Here is a 23083-nt window from a genome sequence, read left to right as displayed (position 1 = left end):
AAAAGAGTTCATTATTAGTCAGTTGGCAGACGATACCACTTTATTTTTGAAGGATGCTTCGCAGGTTTTAGTCACCATTGATACAATTAAAACATTTTCTAGTGTCTCTGGTTAAACATCGGTAAGTGCGAGCTGCTCACCCTCAAAAGTTGCAATGTTCCCTTGTTCTCTAACATTCCTGTGAAAGATTCAGTCACTTGCCTTGGAATTGTTATTAACAAAAACAAAGACTCTCGATGCTCTTATTGCAGCCCTATCAAACCCTGCCAAAATAAAAGCTCCATAACACAAGAACAGGATATTACAAAATAAAAGCTGGCAGGAAGTGGTTGCCTTATTAATAGACCTTATTTGGAATCATTTACAAAGCATAATCTCAATTTGATGTTTCTTTTAACTGAAACTTGGTTAGACCAAGACAACCGGGCAACTGTTCTTACTGAGTCACCGCCTGCCAACTTCAGGTTTGTGAGGGGAACCAGACAGCATAAGAAAGGAGGCGGAGTCGCCATTTTGTTCAATGATTCGCCCCAGTGCAAGAAGATACCTTATGGAGATGTTGCTCTTTTCAATATGTGGCTCTTCAGTCGGATTCCTCTTCTCACGTTATAATAACCAGCAAGCTCAAGTCAAGCCCGTTTTATTTGTGTAGCCCAGTATCACAAATTAAAAAATGTGCCTCAGGGGGCTTTACAGCAACACAACATCCTGTCCTTAGACCCTCACTTCAGATAAGGAACGACTCCCTAAAAAAACCCTTAAACAGGGAGAAAAAATAGAGAGAATCCTCAGGGAGAGCAACAGAGGAGGATCTCTCTCCCAAGATGCACAACGTGACGTGATGTTGTGTTTACACAATTTACACAATACAACATTGAAAGAGGATAACACAATTATAATGGAATTATAAAATTTATGAGGAATATGATGCAGAGGATGTCAAGCAGTGTCCAGACGCCACCGGAACAGCCCAGGACCTGAGCCACGTCACCAGCATCACCATGGAGACAAAAAACAAACGAAACACATTAGTCACACATCTTAGTGAGAGAAGGATACAACATTGAAACAGGATAACTAAATTATATGGCTTTATAAGATATATAAAAATAAAATGTGATGAAGAGGATGCCAAGCAGCATCCAGGTGGCGACCACCATCACCATGGAGACCTGGGAGGAGGACAGACTACACGTGCACACAGGGGAGACTCGCATCACATCATTCATACACACAGCAGAGGAGAAAGGAGAAGACATCATTCAGAGAGAAAAGACATGAGAGGAGAGAACAGTTTCAATAGTCAATCTATACTCTATAATCTATATGCTATACTCATTAATCTATATAATCTATACCCTATCATCTATACTCTATAATCGATACTCTATAATCTATACTCATTAATCTATACCCTATAATCTATACCCTACCATCTATACTCTATAATCTATACTATATAATCTATACTATATAATCTATACCCTATAATCTATACTCTGTAATCCATAGGCTGCAATCTGGTGGGCAGAACAGTGGTTGGTAAATTCATTGAGACAGAAACCGACCCATCACGCAGTCCAGGTTGTGAAGCACCCAACCTAAAGGCAACTAACTGTAGGCTAAGGCAAAAAGATGAGTTCTAAGTTTGGACGTAAAGGACTCAACAGACTGATGTTCTGATGGCAGCAGGCAGGTTATTCCACAAGAACGGGGTCTGATAGCAAACATGGCTGACTTATATGGCTGCTTTGAGAAGAAACGCGTAACAATAAATGTTGTCAGTAAATGAGCCATATTTTATCATTGTTATGCTGATTATGGAAATATTAGCTTTATCTGGGGCAGCACGGTGGTGCAGTGGTTAGTGCGGTCGCCTCACAGCAAGAAGGTTCTGGGTTCGAGCCCCGGGGTAGTCCAGCCTTGGGGGTCGTCCCGGGTCGTCCTCTTTGTGGAGTTTGCATGTTCTCCCCGTGTCTGTGTGGGTTTCCTCCGGGGGCTCCGGTTTCCTCCCACAGTCTAAAGACATGTAGGTCAGGTGACTCGGCCGTACCAAACTGTCCCTAGGTGTGTGTGTGTGTGTGTGTGTGTGTGTGTGTGTGTGTGTGTGTGTGTGTGTGTGTGTGTGTGTGTGTGTAAACTGAGGATCAGCTGAAGACCACAGGTCAGTACCATCAGTCCGGCACCAGGCTTAGTGTCTTTAATGTTCTTTGTTCTGCAGCCTGGTTGCCTGGTGGAAGAAGCTGTTCTGGAGCCTACTGGTCCCGGCTTGAGGCTGTGGTACTGCTTGCCTAACAGTAGCAGCTGGAACAGTCCCTAGTTGGGGTGGCTGGGGTCTTTGATAATCCTACGGGCTTTGCTGACACAGTGTCCATTGTATACTATGTCCTGGTCCTGCATGGAGGGAAGCTCGCATCCACTGATGTCCTGGGCCGTCCACACAACCCTCTGCAGTGTGTTGCGGTTGTGGGCAGTCCAGTTCCCATGCCAGGTGGTGATGCATCCAGTCAGGATGCTCTCGGTGGTGCCTCTGTAGTAGGCCCGTAGAGTCCTGGGCCCCCTGCCGAACTTCTTCAGTCGCCTGAGGTGAAAGAGGCGTTGCTGTGCCTTTTTCACCACATGGCTGGTGTGTTCATCCAAGGTGAGGTTCTCGGTAATGTGGACACCAAGGAACTTGAAGCTCTTGACTCTCTCTACAGCAGTCCCGTTGATGGCGGTGGGGTCCAGCCTCCCCCCTCTCTTCCTGTAGTCCACAATCAGCTCCTTGGCTTTGTCCACGTTGAGAGAGAGGTTATTCTCCTGGCACCACTTTGTTAGATTGTTGACCTCTCGCCTGTACGCCGTCTCGTCATCGTCAGTGATCAGGCCCATCACCGTCGTGTCGTCAGCAAACTCTTATCACCGAGTTGGAGCTATGTGTGGCCACGCAGTCATGGGTGTACAGGGGGTAGAGGAGGGGACTAAGGACGCAGTAGATGAGGACTCAGGACTCAGGAGGGGACTCAGGACGGAGCCCTGGGGGGCTCCTTTGTTGAGGGTCAGAGAGGTAATGGGTGGAATGGATAGCCATGTCTGCACACACTGATAACTCTGTAAATGACGGACATTTTTAAACAATCGGCTGTTGAAACCACCTTCAGACATTAACTGGAAAAACTGCAATCTGTGTTATAACTGTTCACATGTTTCTTGGATGTGTCCCATTGGTTTACTTAAGTAATCTTTTCCTCTGATTTTTTAGGTGGGTGGGCCTCAAGTCAACACAGTAATTCTTGTCTAAAAACCAGAATATACTGTAATGGGGAGACACAACCTTATACAGGTTCTGCTGTACCCTTGGTACTGAGACAAATGTAGTGGAAAAACACAGATCCACTTGTTTCTAGTTACATGTCATGTACTGCTCGCCTGTTTTGTCGACAACTTGTGTTTTGCCTACAACTGACCCTTCCGCAGATGTTGGTGCATGGTCACTTGTAGGCAAAACATGTGAGCAGTGCGTGACGTGTAACTCGAAACAAGTGGGTCTGTGCTTTTCCATTACATTTGTCTCAGCACCAAGGTTACATCTGTAATAAGCTTGTATCTTTCCATCACAATAAACCCCTGCCCTGATTCATTTATTGATGGTTGTGTAGTCCCTTATTTTCAACACAATCTTGGAAAGTGAAAGGATGCCTGAGGAGTGGAGAAGAAGCATACTGGTACCGATCTTCAAGAACAAGGGTGATGTGCAGAACTGTAGCAACTACAGAGGTATAAAGTTGATCAGCCACAGCATGAAGATATGGGAAAGAGTAATAGAAGCTAGGTTAAGAGGAGAGGTGGTGATCAGCAGCAGCAGTATGGTTTCATGCCAGGAAAGAGCACCACAGATGTGATGTTTGCTTTGAGAATGTTGATGGAGAAGTATGGAGGAGGCCAGGAGGAGTCACATTGTGTCTTTGTGGGTTTAGAGAAAGCATACGACAGGGTGCCGAGAGAGGAGGTGTGGTATTGTATGAGGAAGTCAGGAGTTGCAGAGAGGTATGTAGGAGTGGTGCAGGATATGTATGAGGGAAGTGTGGCAGTGGTGAGGTGTGTGGTTGGAATGACAGATGGGTTCAAGGTGGAGGTGGGACTACATCAAGGATCGGCTCTGAGCCCTTTCTTGTTTGTAATGGTGATGGACAGGTTGACGGACAAGGTCAGGCAGGAGTCTCCATGGACGATGATGTTTGTGGATGACATTGTGATGTGTAGTGAGAGTAGGGAGCAGGTGGAGGAGAGCCTGGAGAGGTGGAGGTATGCACTGGAGAGAAGAGGAATGAAAGTCAGTAGGAGCAAGATGGAATACCTATGTGTGAATGAGAGGGAGGACAGTGGAATGGTGAGGATGCAAGGAGTGGAGGTGATGAAGGTGGATGAGTTTAAATACTTGGGGTCAACTGTCCAAAGTAATGGGGAGTGCAGAAGAGAGGTGAAGAAGAGAGTGCAGGCAGGGTGGAGTGGGTGGAGAAGAGTGTCAGGAGTGATTTGCGACAGAAGGGTACCAGCAAGAGTTAAAGGGAAGGTTTACAGGATGGTAGTGAGACCAGCTATGTTGTATGGTTTGGAGACAGTGGCACTGATGAAAATTTAATATTTATAGATCTAAAAAACCGTTTGACACTACTGACCACAGCAGATTAATAGACAAACTGGAAAGGTGTGGGATCAGAGGGATGGTGCAGAACTGGTTAAGAAGCTATTTAAGTAACAGGCAGCAGTTTGTAATGATAGTCATCGTCATGCATGGATATTACTTGTGGTGTACCCCAGGGGTCGGTTTTAGGGCCAAACCTGTTCATTCTGTACTTAAATGATATATGCAAGATATCATAAGTATTGAAATGTGTTCTAGTATTTGCTGATGACATGAATGTATTTTGTTCTGGTGAGAATGTACAGCAGCTTTTGGAGGTGACCGCAATAGAAATGGAAAAATTAAAAAGTAGTTTTGTAGAGGAGCTCAAGCAGGAGTCGTGACAACTTTCTCTTTCGGCTACACAACGTGCACCATTTATTCCTTCACCATTACAACAACACAAAAAACCCGTGCAGCGGAAGTGTGTCACTGTAAACCCGACCCGAGAAAACAGCAGCTGTAAACCAACGTTCCTACTAGCTCAATAAGGGGAATTATGTAGCCCCATAACCACTACAGTTTGACAGAAACAAATTATCCACAAATCAGGACAAAACAAAGTTTATGTTGTTTGGAAATCATAAAATTAACACCAAAGTAAAAGTGATGATAGACAATGTCCAACTAGAAAGAGTATATGAAAATAAATTCCTCTGTGTGATAGTAGACCACACAATCTGCTGGAAACTTCACATTATATGTGCGAGCAAAGCTGGCAAGGAGCATTGCATCATGGGAAAAGAAAGACACATTCTTGATCATAAATCATTGTACACTCTGTGTTGTTCATTTATTTTACCATATCTGATCTACTATGTGGAGGTATGGGGCAATGCCTACAAAACCAACCTACAACCATTATGTATACTACAAAAAAGAGCCATAAGGATAGTCAACAATCTAGGATAAGGTGAACACACCAACAAGCTGGTTTTAAAGTCAAGTGCCTTGAAGTTCAGGGATTTAGTAGAATTTAACACAGCACAAATAATGTTCAAAGCAAGAAACACTATTCTACCCAGTAATATAGTACAATAAATATACTCAGATAGAGAATATTTATCAGATAGATTATTAGATATTACAATTATTATTTAGATAGAGACTATAATTTGAAGAAATGACGTGTTTGTACAACGTTGAGGAGCATGGGCATTCCAGTCTGTGGGGTAAAACTGTGGAACAGTGTGAGCATGGAAGTCAGACAGAGTACAAACGTTACACAGTTCTAGAAGAAGTACAAAAGACTGGTTAGCAGGAGATATGGGGACGACGGTGAGTTGTATTAACCGTCTAAGTTGTATTTATCTCTAAACATTTGTTACTTTTTTATTTCTCTTTCTATAACTCCGAGTGGCTACTTGGGTTGTGTGTAGTGTTGAGATGTGTTTATTGTTGGTACAGGACATGAGGGGGTGTTTTTCTCTCTCTCTCTCGTGTTTTGACGTGCTTTTCCTTCCTTTTTCCCTTATTGTCCACAGTAGTTGAGTTTGTATTGTGCAGCACAACTTGCATTGAGTGTGAACTACACAGTACAGTGGGAACTGAGCTGGAAATGTATAGTAGATGAATTAATGTAAGAGGAGGTGAGAAGGGGTAGGACAAAATAAGTGTACACTTCCTCCTCCTGCTTTTCCATCATCTACTCATATAGTTTCGTAATGTGTGTGTGTGGTGTTAGTGTGTGTGTGTGTGTGTGTGTGTGTTAGTTAGTGTAGATAGCGGGACCGAAAACTAAAGCACTTATGATCCTAATTCTTTCTGGAGGTGGTAGGTATTGTCTCAGAGAGTAAGGGAAAAATCCCAGAAAATTAAAATTATGCATACATATGCAAAATATGCATTTTTCTAAAAATGGCTAAAAACCACTTTTCTCGGCATTTCAGATGATTCTGAGCATCTTTGATTTTTTTACCTATATAAATTTTTTTCTGGGACTTAGAAATGTTTTGGCATTATGCAAAATATATGCATTTTTGCAAAAGTGCACTTATGATCCTCTTTTTTTTTGGAGGTGGTAGGTATTGTTCCAGAGAGGACCAGAAAAATAGCAGAAAATTAAATTAATTATGCATAATTATGCAAAATATGCATTTTCTAAAAAATGGCTAAAAACCACGTTTCTCGGCATTTCAGATGATTCTGAGCATTTGGGGGGAGGGAGTTGGAGTGGGGGGGGGGGTTTAGGGGCAGGGGGAAGGCGGTTAGCTGGCAGGATGAAGAGGAGGGAGATTTAGACGGGTGGAGAACCACACCGCTACATTGTAGCGGGGTTCTTCTAGTGTAACACATAATCTGGTGTGTACGGAGACTTGTTTGCTGAGTTTGATGTGTGGACTTGTTGTTCACTTCAGGTTATTGGTAATGGTTTATCTGTATGTGATATCCTGCTTATTCACATGTTCGAAATAAATCCCCCATCCACCCATCCACCCATCCGTCCACCCGTCCATCCACCCATCCGTCCACCCATCCACCCATCCGTCCATCCATCCACCCATCCACCCATCCGTCCATCCATCCGTCCACCCATCCACCCATCCGTCCACCCATCCATCCATCCGTCCACCCATCCACCCGTCCACTCATCCGTCCGTCCGTCCGTCCATCCATCCATCCGTCCGTCCGTCCATCCACCCATCCGTCCATCCGTCATTCCTTCAAAAACCACGAAGTCCCACAAAGTATCGCGATACGTGGAATTTGCCATCTCGTGACCAGACTGCAAGCGGCGAGAGCTCTCGTTTGCGGGCGTCCTCTCTCTCTCTCTCTCTCTCTCTCTGTGCAGCTCGCTGACACACTCAGCTGGCAAACTTCTCAGCTGCTTTGCGGAGGTCTGCGACGTCCCGCGTAAGGTGGCGAGCCGGCCCGGCATGAGAAGGAACGGCGCGTACAGGTTTCTGTCGGTGCTCTCCTGCTTTTTCATCTGCGCGTTCCTGCTCTCGTTCGGCTTTATCGTGTTTTACTCGATGACGCATGCGCCGTGAAGCGCCGCGGTCACATGACATCAACCCGGAAGTGGGGCGCTCCGGTAAGTGTTGAAAGGTGTGGGGCGGTTGAGTGGTGTTATGCGGCGCTGTCTGCTGGGTGGACTGTCGGCCCGCTCGGCGGCCTTGTGCCACAGCCGCGGACCGGCAGTCTGGGACAGTTTTGCGTCTTCGGCGTTGCGTGTAGCGTCAGTTTGAGGCTGCCGGAGACGGAGACGGTGACGGCTGCCCGTCACCTGACCGCCAGTCCGAGCTGGGGGACTGCTGACAGCTGATCCGCGGCAGGGCCACCGCTCCCATTCCCGACCCGGAACCAACGGTTAGCTCAACCAGAACATCCCCGAACCGAATCTCCGTCGCCACGGAGCTCGTGTGTAACACCGGCGTTGTGCATTTTTGGGTTTCCTTTGTGTTGGAGTTGGACTCTGACGTCGTGTTAATTCAAAACCCGACAACTGCGCAGGGTTCCCACGCATCCTGGAAAACCTGGAAAATAGCTGACCAGTTTTCCAGTCATGGGAAATGAGGGGGAAACTAAAATGTCCTGGAAAATCTTGGGTTGTCCTGGAAAATGATTTCAACATTCCTCTGTTTTCCTTTAGTTTAGCGTTACCCACTAGGCGGTCTATCGGTGCTCCCCAAAACGAGTGTTTCCCACCTGCATCTCTCAGGGATCAGTTTGTCCTAATTTCCCAGCATGTAAGAGATGCTTTCATACATAGGTTATAGCCAGAGACTGCACGTCTCTTAAGTCAGACTTCCACAGGGAGGACCAGTCTGTCATCCCGGCTAGAGCATCACTGAACATGTCCTGGGAAAGTCCTGGAAAATGATCTGTAGAAAAGAGTGGGAACCCCGGTGAGGCTAAACTTGGCTCAGAGGCACTTCCCTCCGCCCTCCCATGTCTTCTGACTGCCTTACAGCAGTGGACTGGGATGGTTTTCCAACCGTCCCAGAAGTGTTCCTCGGGATGTTAAAGCGGAACCTGTCCCAACAGATACTTAACGTTCACAGCCGATCAGTAGTAAAGCTAAGTCATTGGACAGAACGATAGTTTCTCACCATCCAACTGTCTTACGTCATGATGCTCCATGAATAATTCAACATGTTTTGTTTTCTTTTGTCCCTGATCGTAACACGTTGTTGAGGGCACAGACTTCCCAAAGCAGATCATACCTTGTCATATACAGCTGGCAGGTTGTCGGGTTAATATTGCTCTTGGGCTTTGGCGATTTAGTGTTTGGATTATGGATTGATTCAGTTAGTGTTCTGATCTGATTGCTTGATTAAGTCCTGCTTCACCTACAACCCAGATAGCAAAGAATCTTTGGCCCAAATATGGCCCACATCTGCAGTTACCTTACAGCCCACATCTGCAGTTACCTTACAGCCCACATCTGCAGTTACCTTACGGCCCACATCTGCAGTTATCTTACAGCCCACATTTGGCCTTGAATGACGGCATTGACTCAGGGTGAGCAGTTGCCAGTGTGTGTCTGCTATCTGGGATGATGGCAGCCCCACAACCCCTGTTCAGCTTGCACACTGTTCAAGTCTGTAAGTGAACAGAACGGTGTGAATGTATGTTAGCGTTCTCTGTTACTTCTCCCTCTCTCTCATTGTCTGCCCTGCTAGCGGTGTGGGTTATTGTAGTAAGCTCGACCTGTTTTCTCTCAAAGCTTGCATATTTTGGCTGCCCAGTGTGTGCGTGTGGTCCTGATGGCGTCTGGCTCCAGTCAAGTGGGGTCCTCCTCCACAGCAGACCTCAAGCTGCAGTTCGCGCCCTTCTGCAGTGCCCTGGAGGCGGGCTTCTGGCACCAGCTCACCCAGAAGAAACTGAATGACTACAGGCTGGACGAGAGCCCCAAATGCATCAAGGGATATTACTATAATGGTGAGCGGGAGCACACAGCCGGCTTGGTTTGTTGTAAGGTGATGTTGCTGTTAGTCTTGTCATGGTCTTTCTTGGGATGTATGTGCATTAATCACACACACACACACACACACACACACCAAAGTGTGAACTAAAAAGAAGTTATGACTCGTCTGTTATAATGGTGAGGAGGGCAAACAGGTGTTGAACTTTTTGACAGTTCCAAGGTTTAGACAACGTTTATTGTACCGAAAGTTACAGATTTTTGTCGCAGTCAAGTAATCCAGACAGTCCACAGTGAACAGCACAAGACAATATACGTACACAGCACATAACATGAATAGGAAACAAACGATGTGTTCATGGAATAAACAGCGAGGATGAGACACCCACTGATGTGGCTGTTGCTGTTTCTGTAGTATAGCGATGGTATACGGTGTATTTGGCGTTTGGTATATCTGGTATTTGGTATATTTGGATGTGTGTATGTGTGTGCACACAGATACACCCACACATGGTAAAGTCCTCAAAAGGGAAGTGATCACGTGTTGGATGAGTCACTTGAGTTGAGTTGGATGAGTCGCTTGTCACAAGACAGCAGAGTCTTGGTGGAAGGTTTTTTTCCATGCAGCGGCTACAGCAGCTGGCAGATCTGAAAACTGAAGTATTTAGCTTCTGAATTGTGTTGATGTTCCACCTCGTCAACAACTCTGCAGAAAATATGATCATGACTGTTTCATTCTGCAGTTTTGCCAGAACATCTGTTACTGTAATATTGGGCCACTGTTTACAAAGATGAGTTGTTGCCTCAAGTGAAGGAGTTCAAGTATCTCGGGGTGTTGTTCACGAGTGAGGGTAGGACGGAGTGGGAGATTGACAGGTGGATTGGTGCAGCATCAGCAGTAATGTGGACGTTGTACAGTTTTGGTGAAGAGGGAGCTGAGCTGGAAGGCAAAGCTCTCAATTTACCAGTCAGTCTTCGTCGCAACCCTCACCTATGGTCATGAGCTTTGGGTAGTGACCGAAAGGGTGATATCGTGGATACAAGCGGCTGAAATGAGTTTCCTCCGCAGGGAGTCTGGGCTCAGCCTTAGAGATAGGGTGAGGAGCTCGGACATCCAGAGGGAGCTCTGAGTAGAGCCACTGCTCCTTCGCGTTGAAAGGAGCCAGTTGAGGTGGTTCGGGCATCTGATTAGGATGCCTCCTGGGTGCCTTCCTTTGGAGGTTTACCGGGCACGGCCAACTGGGAGGAGACCCCGAGGTAGACCCAGAACTCACTGGAGGGACTACATGCCCAATCTGGCCTGGGAACACCTTGGGATCCCCCAGGAGGAGCTGGAGGGCGTTGCTGGGGAGAGGGACGTCTGGAGTGCCCTACTTAGCTTGCTGCCACCGCGACCCGACCCGGGAGAAGCAGCTGAAGATCAATAAATGAATGTATAGAAAGAGAAAGGGTGACTGAGCAGCACGGTGGACCAGTGGTCAGCACTGTTGCCTCACAGCAAGAAGGTCCTGGGTTCAAACCCCAGGCCGTCCCAGGTCCTTTCTGTGTGGAGTTTGCATGTTCTCCCCGTGTGTGCGTGGGTTTCCTCCGTGTGCTCCGGTTTCCACCCAGCATCAAAGAGACATGCATGTTAGGGTTATTACTCCTGCCTGTGCCCCTGAGCAAGGCAGTGGAAAGAAGAACAGGAGTTGGTCCCCGGGGGCTGCAGCTGCCCACTGCTGCGGTACAATAGGATGGGTTAAATGCAGAGAACACACTCACTGTAAGAACACAATGACAAATTAAAGTGGCTCTCATTCATTACATCCCTTTACCTCTCAGAATGTGTGTGTTTTTGTTAAGAAGTGAAGTAAAACATGGCTACACTCATCATGTTCTTTACATTTCTCTCCAAAAAGGTGATCCAATTGGCTTGCCTACCCGTCTGACGTTGGAGTTCAGTGCGTTTGATGTGTAAGTCAAGTCTGAACAGTTGCCTTCACTTCAGTCCTCAGTTTAAAGGTGGTGTTTTTATTCACTGCTGTTGGTCTACGCTCCCCATGCTTGAGCCTTGCACTGGCTGGCTCAGAAGTGGTCAGATTGGGTTTATTTGTCAAGTGCGGCATGCTGTCGTGGTGAAGTGTTCCGTGTTTGGGTTTCAGGGACGGTCCCACCCCGGCCCGCTGCTGCTCGGCCGTAGGAACCTTGTACAACACCAACACATTGGATGCCTTTAAGACCGCTGACAAGAAGGCTATGCTGGAAAAAGAGGCGAAGGAGGTAACAGAGCAGATATCTGATGTGAACTTAAAGCTGCACACACACACACACACACACACACACACACACACACACACACACACACACACACACACACACACACACACACAGTAGGGATTGAGTGCACATGAAGGCAACTAATTGCTAAGTGGACTGTTACTAACTAAGTTATGACTGTGGGAACCGGCAGTTCCCACATTCATCCTGGTGTTCACTCTCTTGGACAGTGAATTTATTTATTTATTTATTTTGATACGTTGGATATATGCTGCAATGGTGATGGACAGGTTGACGGACGAGATCAGGCAGGAGTCTCCATGGATGATGATGTTTGCGGATGACATTGTGATCTGTAGTGAGAGTAGGGAGCAGGTGGAGGAGAGCCTGGAGAGGTGGAGGTATGCACTGGAGAGAAGAGGAATGAAAGTCAGTAGGAGCAAGACAGAATACCTATGTGTGAATGAGAGGGAGGACAGTGGGATGGTGAGGATGCAAGGAGTAGAGGTGATGAAGGCGTTTGAGTTTAAATACTTGGGGTAAACTGTCCAAAGTAACAGGGAGTGTGTAAGAGAGGTGAAGAAGAGAGTGCAGGCAGGGTGGAGTGGGTGAAGAAGAGGGTGCAGGCAGGGTGGAGTGGGTGGAGAAGAGTGTCAGGAGTGATGTGTGACAGAAGGGTACCAGCAAGAGTTACAGGGAAGGTTTACAAGATGGTAGTGAGACCAGCTATGTTGTATGGTTTGGAGACAGTGGCACTGATGAAAAGACAGGAGGTGGAGCTGGAGGTGGCAGAGATGAAGATGATAAGATTTTCATTGGGAGTGATGAAGAAGGACAGGATTAGGAACGAGTATATTAGAGGGGCAGCTCAGGTTGGACGGTTTGGAGACAGTGGCACTGATGAAAAGACAGGAGGAGGAGCTGGAGGTGGCAGAGATGAAGATGATAAGATTTTCATTGGGAGTGATGAAGGAGGACAGGATTAGGAACGAGTATATTAGAGAGACAGCTCAGGTTGGACGGTTTGGAGACAGTGGCACTGATGAAAAGACAGGAGGAGGAGCTGGAGGTGGCAGAGATGAAGATGATAAGATTTTCATTGGGAGTGATGAAGGAGGACAGGATTAGGAACGAGTATATTAGAGAGACAGCTCAGGTTGGACGGTTTGGAGACAAAGCAAGAGAGGCCAGATGGAGATGGTTTGGACATGTGTGGAGGAGAGATGCTGGGTATATCGGGAGAAGGATGCTGAATATGGAGCTGCCAGGGAAGAGGAGAAGAGGAAGGCCAAAGAGGAGGTTTATGGATGTGGTGAGGGAGGACATGCAGGTGGCTGGTGTGACAGAGGAAGATGCAGAGGACAGGAACAGATGGAAACTGATGATCCGCTGTGGCGCCCCCTAACGGGAGCAGCCGACAGTAGTATTAGTAGTACTAGTAGTAGTAGTAGTAGTAGTAGTGTGGGCTGAGGGGGACAATACTTTGTTTCATTTCATTTGTGCAGGTGTGTGGAATGAAATGACAAACGTTCCTGATAGGTCACTGTTGATTTGGTTTGTTTCGATAATATAATTGATCTGTTACCTGATGTACAGTAACCAAGCCAAGTCAGTTATATTTGTGTAGCCCAATATCACAGATTACAAATGTGCCTCAGGGGGCTTTACAGAAACACAACATCTTGTCCTTAGACCCTCTCATCAGATAAGGAACGACTCCCTAAAAAAAACCCTTAAACAGGGAGAAAAAATAGGGAGAATCCTCAGGGAGAGCAACAGAGGAGGATCTCTCTCCCAAGACGCACAACGTGACGTGATGTTGTGTTTACACAATTTACACAATACAACACTGAAAGAGCATAACAAAGTTATAATGGAATTATAAAATTTATGAAGAATATGATGCAGAGGATGTCAAGCAGTGTCCAGACGCCACCGGAACAGCCCAGGACCTGAGCCACGTCACCAGCATCACCATGGAGACAAAAAACAAACGAAACACATCAGTCACACATCTTAGTGAGAGAAGGATACAACATTGAAAGAGGATAACTAAATTATATGGCTTTATAAGATATTTAAAAATAAAATGTGATGAAGAGGATGCCAAGCAGCATCCAGGTGGCGACCACCATCACCATGGAGACCTGGGAGGAGGACAGACTACACGTGCACACAGGGGAGACTCGCATCACATCATTCATACACACAGCAGAGGAGAAAGGAGAAGACATCATTCAGAGAAAAAAGACATGAGAGGAGAGAACAGTTTCAATAGTCAATCTATACTCTATAATCTATACGCTATACTCATTAATCTATATAATCTATACCCTATCGTCTATACTCTATAATCTATACTCTATAATCACATCAGCAGAACAGTAGTTGGTAAATTCAGTGAGACAGAAACCGACCCACCATGCAGCACAGGTTGTGAAGCACTCAAAGAAAACTACTCGTAGGTTAAGACAAATAGGGCATCCCGGTAGCGTGGCCGTCTATTCCGTTGGCTGCCCAACATGGGGATCGCCGGTTTGAATCCCCGTGTTACCCCCGGCTTCGTCGGGCATCCCTACAGACACAGTTGGCCATGTCTGTGGGTGGGAAGCCGGGTGTGTGTCCTGGTCGCTGCACTAGCGCCTCCTCTGGTCGATTGGGGCACCTGTTCGGGGGGGGAGGGGGAACTGGGGGGAATGGCGTGATCCTCCCATGCACTACGTAGCCCTGGGGAAACTCCTCACTGTCAGGTGAAAAGAGGCGGCTGGTGACTCCACATGTATCGGAGGAGATGTGGTAGTCTGCAGCCCTCCCCGGATCAGCAGAGGGGGTGGAGACAGCGACTGAGACAACTTGGATATGGGGTAATTGGCCGGATACAACTGGGGAGGAAAAGGGGGGGAGAAAAATCCAAAAAACAAAACAAAACAAAAAATACTTAAAGACGACTAATTGTACACTAAGGCAAAAAGAAAGTACTAGAAAAAAAATCTGATAAACCTGTATTTTTATATATATATATATATATATATATATATATTATATGACGCGTCAAGTAAAACGGTCCTGCTTGTACTGAATTAACAGTGAATCTGATCTGTATTCACTAGCTGTCATTTACCAGATATGGGATGATATAGTGTATGATATGATGTAACAGATATAGGATGATATAGTGTATGATATGATTTAACAGATATGGGATGACATAAGTTATGATATGATTTAACAGATATTGGATGATATAATGTATGATATGATTTAACAGATATGGGATGATATAATGTGTGATATGATATAACAGATATGTGATGATATAGTGTATGATATGATTTAACAGATATAGGATGATATAGTGTATGATATGATTTAACAGATATGGGATGATATAGTGTATGATATGATTTAACAGATATGGGATGATATGATATGATTTAACAGATATAGGATGATATAGTGTATGATATGATTAACAGATATGGGATGATATGATATGATTTAACAGATATGGGATGATATAATGTGTGATATGATATAACAGATATGTGATGATATAGTGTATGATATGATTTAACAGATATAGGATGATATAGTGTATGATATGATTTAACAGATATGGGATGATATAGTGTATGATATGATTTAACAGATATAGGATGATATAGTGTATGATATGATTTAACAGATATGGGATGATATGATATGATTTAACAGATATAGGATGATATAGTGTATGATATGATTAACAGATATGGGATGATATGATATGATGTAACAGATATGGGATGATATAGTGTATGATATGATTTAACAGATATAGGATGATATAGTGTATGATATGATATAACAGATATGGGATGATATAATGTATGATATGATTTAACAGATATGGGATGATATAATGTATGATATGATGTAACAGATATGGGATGATATAATGTATGATATGATGTAACAGATATGGGATGATATAGTGTATGATATGATTTAACAGATATGGGATGATATAATGTATGATATGATGTAACAGATATGGGATGATATAGTGTATGATATGATTTAACAGATATGGGATGACATAATGTATGATATGATGTAACAGATATGGGATGATATAGTGTATGATATGATTTAACAGATATGGGATGATATAGTGTATGATATGATGTAACAGATATGGGATGACATAAGTTATGATATGATTTAACAGATATGGGATGATATAATGTATGATATGATATAACAGATATGGGATGATATAATGTATGATATGATGTAACAGATATGGGATGATATAGTGTATGATATGATTTAACAGATATGGGATGACAATGTATGATATGATGTAACAGATATGGGATGATATAGTGTATGATATGATTTAACAGATATGGGATGATATAGTGTATGATATGATGTAACAGATATGGGATGACATAAGTTATGATATGATGTAACAGATATGGGAGGATATAATGTATGATATGATATAACAGATATGGGATGATAAGATATAACAGATATAGGATGATATAGTGTACGATATGATTTAACAGATATAGGATGATATTGTGTATGATATGATTTAACAGATATGGGATGATATAGTGTATGATATGATTTAACAGATATAGGATGATATAGTGTATGATATGATTTAACAGATATGGGATGATATAATGTATGATATGATGTAACAGATATGGGATGATATAAGTTATGATATGATGTAACAGATATGGGAGGATATAATGTATGATATGATATAACAGATATGGGATGATAAGATATAACAGATATAGGATGATATAGTGTACGATATGATTTAACAGATATAGGATGATATTGTGTATGATATGATTTAACAGATATGGGATGATATAGTGTATGATATGATTTAACAGATATAGGATGATATAGTGTATGATATGATTTAACAGATATGGGATGATATAATGTATGATATGATGTAACAGATATGGGATGATATAATATATGATATGATGTAACAGATATGGGATGATATAATATATGATATGATGTAGCAGATATGGGATGCCATCCAGTCTGGAGCGGCAGTAAAAGAACCCTCCATCCTGTGCAGGTTCATTCTTCTGACTTTCGCAGTACGTACCCATGCTGCTCCATGCCTTTCCAAATTACAGTCATTATTGTCTGCTATTCCTACAATATACTCTATTGTCCTTCTCCGTGTTATTGACATTTCTTTCATTCTGTCATTGTTTATCTCTCTCTCTCTCTCTGTCTGTCAGGATTTGAAGAAGTACCACTTCTACTACTGGTTCTGCTTCCCTGCTCTGTGTTTCTTGGAGGGGATACGGATAATCCAGCCGGCATCGACCCTGGAGGAGGTTTTCTCAGCCAGAGAGGTAGGATGCTGCAGCGTGAGTCTGCTGCCAGTCAGAGGTGTGTTTCCCCTGGCTGCTTCTCACAGGTTAAACATCTGTCCATGTGTGTGGGATGACATCAACCGAAACATTCCAGACATCATTTCCTCTTTCCATTGTGTGTCCAGTTCACTTTCAACTTCACCTCTGCTAGTGTAGTTTCACCTGTTAGTGTAGCTTCACCTCTGCTAGTGTAGCTTCACCTCTGCTAGTGTAACTTCACCTCTGCTAGTGTAGCTTCACCTCTGCTAGTGTAGCTTCACCTCTGCTAGTGTAGCTTCACCTCTGCTAGTGTAGCTTCACCTCTGCTAGTGTAGCTTCACCTCTGTTAGTGTAGCTTCACCTCTGTTAGTGTAGCTTCACCTCTGCTAGTGTAGCTTCATTGTCAAGTCAATGTGGTACAACACCCAACAACACCTATTGCTTTTCCTTTCACTGTCTTTTCAACTATCCACAATGTTCTCTTGTTAGTTGCATCCAAGCTGTCGCTCTAAGAGGGGTGTCACATGTTGGGGGGAGAAGACATGAATTTGCTATTGCAGAAACTGAAAAATGCTACTTCCATGACTCATTATGTCATGTTTTATCCAGCATGTCAGCTCCTCAGTGTCAAGTGAGAGTAAAATGTTTTTATGTGATGTAAAGTCCTGATGCATGCTCAGTAGTCCAGGTAAGAAAACCACAGCAGGTTGAATCAGTTCATCTGGACACAACGTTTACTGACAGATACGTTTCATCATCATCTAAGTGTCCTCTTCAGTCTCATCTGACTGCAGGTGTCCCACCCTTATAAACAATACAGTGACTGCAGGTGTCCCACCCTTATAAACAATACAGTTGCTGCCTAAGTGTAAACCAGTGGTGAGTCCGTGTGTGGCAGGAGTGTCGGAAAAGTTGAGATGCGTATTTTCCAAACACTGTATCTCAGTTGCTTTCAAACCCCAAACATGCTGCAGCAGAAACGTCCACCCTAAGGATCTGGTCCCCGGCACATCAGAATCAGAATCAGAATACTTTATTTATCCCCGAGGGGAAATTGAGTTCTGTTACAGACACTCACGCTCTAATAGCTAAAAACTAACAAGATAAGAAAATAGAAACAGAAACAAATAGAAATAAAAGATGAATAAGAAATAGAAATAAGAACAAAATATATCAACAAGCATGGTGCCCATAACACCCTATCTATACTGCACTACCGCAGCACACAACAAGCAGCACGAACAAAACCCGACAGGGCCGGTCCAATGACCATTAACTCAAGAGTGTCTGATGGTCTGAGTCTGAGGGAGGAGGTGTAAAGTTTGATGGCCACAGGCAGGAATGACCTCCTGTGGCGCTCTGTGGTGCTTTTCAGCAGAATGAGTCTATCACTAAAAGTCCTCCTGTGCCCAACCAGCATGTCATGGAGTGGGTGGGAGACGTTGTCCATGATGGCACATAACTTCAGCAGCGTCCTCCTCTCAGAAACCACCGCCAGAGAATCCAGTTCCACCCCCACAACATCACCGGCCTTGTGGATCAGTTTATTGAGCCTGTTTGCATCTGCTGCCTTCAACCTGCTGCCCCAACACACAACAGCAAACAGGAGAGCACTGGCCACCACAGACTCGTACCTCATCCTGAGCATCGTCTGGCAGATGTTGAAGGACCTCAGCCTCCTCAAAAAGTAGAGACGGCTCTGTCCCTTCCTGTAGAGGCCATCCGTGTTCTGAGCCCAGTCCAGTTTATTGTCCATATACACCCCAGGTACTTGTAGTATTGCACAGTGTCCACACTGACCCCCTGGATGGAGACGGGGGTCACTGGTGTCATGTCCCTCCTCAGGTCAGCAACCAGCTCCTTTGTCTTAGTCATGTTGAGCTGCAGATTGTTCCGCTCACATCACGTGACAAAGTTTCCCACCACAGCCCTGTACTCAGCCTCCTCACCCTTACTGATGCATCCAACTACAGCAGAGTCATCAGAGAACTTCTGAAGATGACAGGACTATGTGTGGTAGTTGAAGTTCGTGGTCTAGAGGGTGAAAAGGAAGGGAGACAGGACTGTCCCCTGCGGAGCCCCAGTGTTGCTGACCACTCTGTCTGACCCACAGTGTTGCAAGTGCACATATTGTGGTCTACCAGTAAGGTAGTCAACAATCCAGGACACAAGGGGGGCATCTACCTGCATTGCTGTCAGCTTCTCACTCAGTAGAGCTGGCTGGATGGTGCTGAAGGCACTGGAAAAGTCAAAGAACATGACTCTCACAGAGCTTGCTGGCTTATCCAGGTGGGCATAGGCCCGGTTAAGCAGGAAAATTATGGCATCCTCAACTCCCAGTCGGGGTTGGTAGGCGAACTGGATGGGGACTAAGTGTGACTTGACCGTGGACCGAAGCTGCTCCAGGATGAGTCTTTCCAGAGTCTTCATGATGTGTGAAGTCAATGTTACCAGTCTGTAGTCCTTGGAGTCCCTGGGATGTGACGTTTTAGGCACAGGAACGAGGCAGGATGTTTTCCACAGCACGGGGACCCTTTGAAGTCTAAGGCTCATGTTGAAGACATGGTGAAGCACTCCACATAACTGGGGGGCACAGGCTTTGAGCACCCGGGAGCTAACACCATCTGGGCCTGCCGCCTTGCTTGCGTGAAGTCTCATCAACTGTCTTCTGACATGGTCAACCGTGAAGCACACTGTAGGTGTTACAGGTAGGGGGGGGGTCGTCAGGATGGAGAATGCCATTAGTCCAGGAACCCGGGGGGGGAGTAGGGCCCCCACTAGAGGCTGGGGGGATGGAAGGAGGAGGAGGGGGAGGGAGGGGCAGTGAAGTTGATGGTTGATGAAGGCAGGCAACAGATGAGACCGGGGGGGGGGGGTCATTGTATTAAATCTATTAAAGAACACATTAAGTTCGCTGGCCCTGTCTAAGCTGCCCTCCACTGCTCTGCTGCCAGTCGGCCTGAAACCAGTGATGGTCTTCATATCACTCCAGACCTCTCTCATGTTGTTCTGTTGGAGTTTCTGCTCCAACTTCCTCCTGTAGTCATCTTTAGCCTCCCTGATTCTCACTTTAAGGTCTCGTTGTATTTTTCTCACCTCCTCCTTATTGCCAGCTCTAAAGGTCCTCCTTTTCGTTCAGGATGGCTTTGATGTCCTTCGTTACCCATGGCTTGTTATTTGAATAACAATGGACAGTCTTTTCAGGGACATTGCAGTTCACACAGTAGTTTATATAGTCTGTGACACACCCTGTGACCCCATCCAGGTCATCCCCATGCAGCAGAGAGAGCCTGCCAGTCTGTTACCTCAAAACAGCCCTGGAGTTTCACACAGACCTCCTCCGACCATTTCCTCACTGTTTTTGTGGTCACAGGCTGCCATTTCACAAGAGGCACATGGCAGGGGTTCAGATATACTAGGTTGTGATCTGACTTACCCAGGGGAGGGAGGGGAGAAGAGCTGTAAGCCTCTTTCATGTTAGCATACATCAAGTCCAGTGTCCTCTCCTCTCTGGTTGTGCAGTTCACATACTGGGTGAAGTTGGGCAGGGTTTTCACCATGGAGACGTGGTTGAAGTCGCCCGAGGTTATGATGAGGGCACTCGGGTGTCGTGTCTGAAGATGAGCTATGGTGGTGTGAATGAGGTCACACACTGCCGTTGGGTTGGCAGAGGGGGGAATGAAAACAGCTACTACAAGAGCATGTGAGATTTCCCTGGGCAAATAATATGGCCTGAGTCCCACGGCTAACAGTTCAATGTCCGGGCAACAAATACATTAAAAACAGAGCAAGGTAGTGTAGCTGTTAAGTACCAGGAGGACTGTTGTGACTTGTACATTGGGGAAACTAAACAGACACTGTCCAAGAGGATGGCATAACACAGAAGCGCTAACACGTCAGGCCAGGACTCCACAGTCTACACCATCTACACAGTCTACACCATCTACAGGCCAGGACTCCACAGTCTACACCATCCACAGGCCAGTGGCCACTCTTTCAGGGATGAGGATGTGCACATCTTTGATAGGGAGGAACGCTGGTTTGAACGGGGAGTCAAAGAGGCCATCTATGTGAAGAGGGAACTACCATCCCTGAACGACGAGGGGGGGGGGGCTAAAGGTCCTGACACACCAGGCCAATGGTCGGCCGTCAGCCAGTGTTGGGCCATTGGTGAGCGTCTGTGGCCCTAGTTTTTGCAGTGTGTCCCACACCGTCGGCACTAGTCGGACCCTTGTTGGCAGCATTTCGGCCGATTCAGCATGTTGAATCGGAGGTGGAGCCTGTCAGTGAGAGAGATCACTCTGATTGGCTGTTCAGCTTAGCGAATCAGTGCACAAGAGGAGAAACGGAAGTTACGAAAGTAAGCAAACGACGAAGTCAAGAGGCCACACACAGAAGGCTCTTCTCATTTTTCGTCTTCATCTCACCTGAACGTTTCAAGAAGCCATATTACAACACCGTCTGTAGTGAGCGAGCGTTGAGTGAAAAAGGAAAGCAAAAGCTGCTTTGTTTACGGTTTGTATATCTGCAGTCCTGGGTCTTCCGGTTTCACATTTTGATGACCAATACAGACTACTGCCACCTGCTGGTGTGGAGAGTTATTTCCCGTCCCGCAGGCACAGCACGTACATGCTAGTTGGCTGTCGGCTGTGGTCTTTGCGGTGTGTTCAAGTACTTTTTGGCCCAGACACAGGCGACCTGAGGTGACACAACAGTCGGCCTTCGTCGCCGCTAGTTCTCTGATATCGGTTTGGTGTGTCTGGGCCCTAAAAGTACATCTGTCACCATCTTACAATGCTGTGATTACAACTGTTCCCCAACCTCTGTGAATAGTACACATGACTATTGTAACGCTAGTTAATAGTCACATCATATTTACATATGAAACTGGTCGTTGGTTTGGGTCGTCATGCCGCTGTATTGTTTATAAACACACTGTATTGTTTATAAACACACTGTATTGTTTATAAGAGTGGGATATCTGCAGTCAGGTGAAACGGAAGAGGTCACTGAGATGATGATGAAACATAGTATCTGTCAGTAAATGTTGTGTCCAGATGAACTGATTCAACTTCCTGTGGTGTGTGATGTAAAGTTTGTTTTTTAATATTCCCTGATTTCCACTTATTATTATTATTATTATTATTATTATTATTCAGCACTTCAGAGATCACGGACTCGGTGTCCAGTCTGTCTTTGTCATTGGTGTTGTTGTTGTTTTAGCACGGTTACACAGAGACAAATATCCATACAGTGAAAAGTGAGACCATGTTTTGTTTTTTTTGCTCCGTTATTTTACACAAACTTCAGGTGAAGGAGTTCACAGGAACAGGAGGTCAAAGTGGCTGTCAGCATTTTTCAGTTAGAACAGTTTTTATAATATTTGGTCAGACTCTTCCTACGTCTCCACAGCTATGTAGTCAGCTCTGAGAAATGAACCTGGCGTGTGTGTCCGTCCCCCACGCTGGAAACCCAGGCTGAACATATTCTCTGTGCCCGCTCCTCCTCAGCCAATCACAAGCATTCCGTGCAAACCGGCGTCTCCACTGGTCCCGTCTTGCTGTCAGTCAGTTTGTGCCTTCACAAGGCTCTTAGGCGGAAGTGAGGTTTATCTGCAGGATCTTGCATGTTGTCCTTCCCTGGTCTTAAAGGCTGCATTACAGTGAAGTGAGACTGTTTTCTGAACTTATTCCACTGTTTTAGTGACATGAGCCATCTCCACCTGCTTGTCATCACATCCACATTACTAGTGATCATTATCATCCTTTTCTGCTGTGTGGAGAGCTCATGGAAGCACCAGTCATCCTCCCCTAAATATCATCACATCGTCCATATGGAGGTGTTCAGTCAGAAATGTCCTGATATTCGAATTTGTCAGTAAGCGCTACACACAATGGCAGCTCCTCA

General features: G+C 45.3%; 1 protein-coding gene across 3 annotated transcripts in view; it reads left to right on the top strand.

Annotated features, from left to right (window-relative positions):
• Positions 1 to 7349: 7349 nt before the first annotated feature.
• The window catches only part of atg7 (ATG7 autophagy related 7 homolog (S. cerevisiae)), a 149138-nt gene continuing 133404 nt past the window's right edge, over positions 7350 to 23083 (top strand). Inside the window, exons 1-6 of one of the 3 annotated variants that reach the window (XM_056273159.1) lie at positions 7350 to 7562; positions 9333 to 9547; positions 11429 to 11483; positions 11672 to 11789; positions 16835 to 16912; positions 17060 to 17176. In XM_056273159.1, the coding sequence (XP_056129134.1) occupies positions 7540 to 7562; positions 9333 to 9547; positions 11429 to 11483; positions 11672 to 11789; positions 16835 to 16912; positions 17060 to 17176 (606 nt within the window). In that variant the 5' untranslated portion in view covers positions 7350 to 7539. The other 2 variants (XM_056273161.1, XM_056273160.1) reach the window with 2 other exon arrangements.

Source organism: Lampris incognitus, chromosome 2 (assembly GCF_029633865.1).
Source record: "Lampris incognitus isolate fLamInc1 chromosome 2, fLamInc1.hap2, whole genome shotgun sequence".
Lineage (NCBI taxonomy): Eukaryota > Metazoa > Chordata > Actinopteri > Lampriformes > Lampridae > Lampris > Lampris incognitus.
Note: the sequence above shows the minus strand (reverse complement) of the source record. Positions and strands in the feature narration are given on the sequence as shown.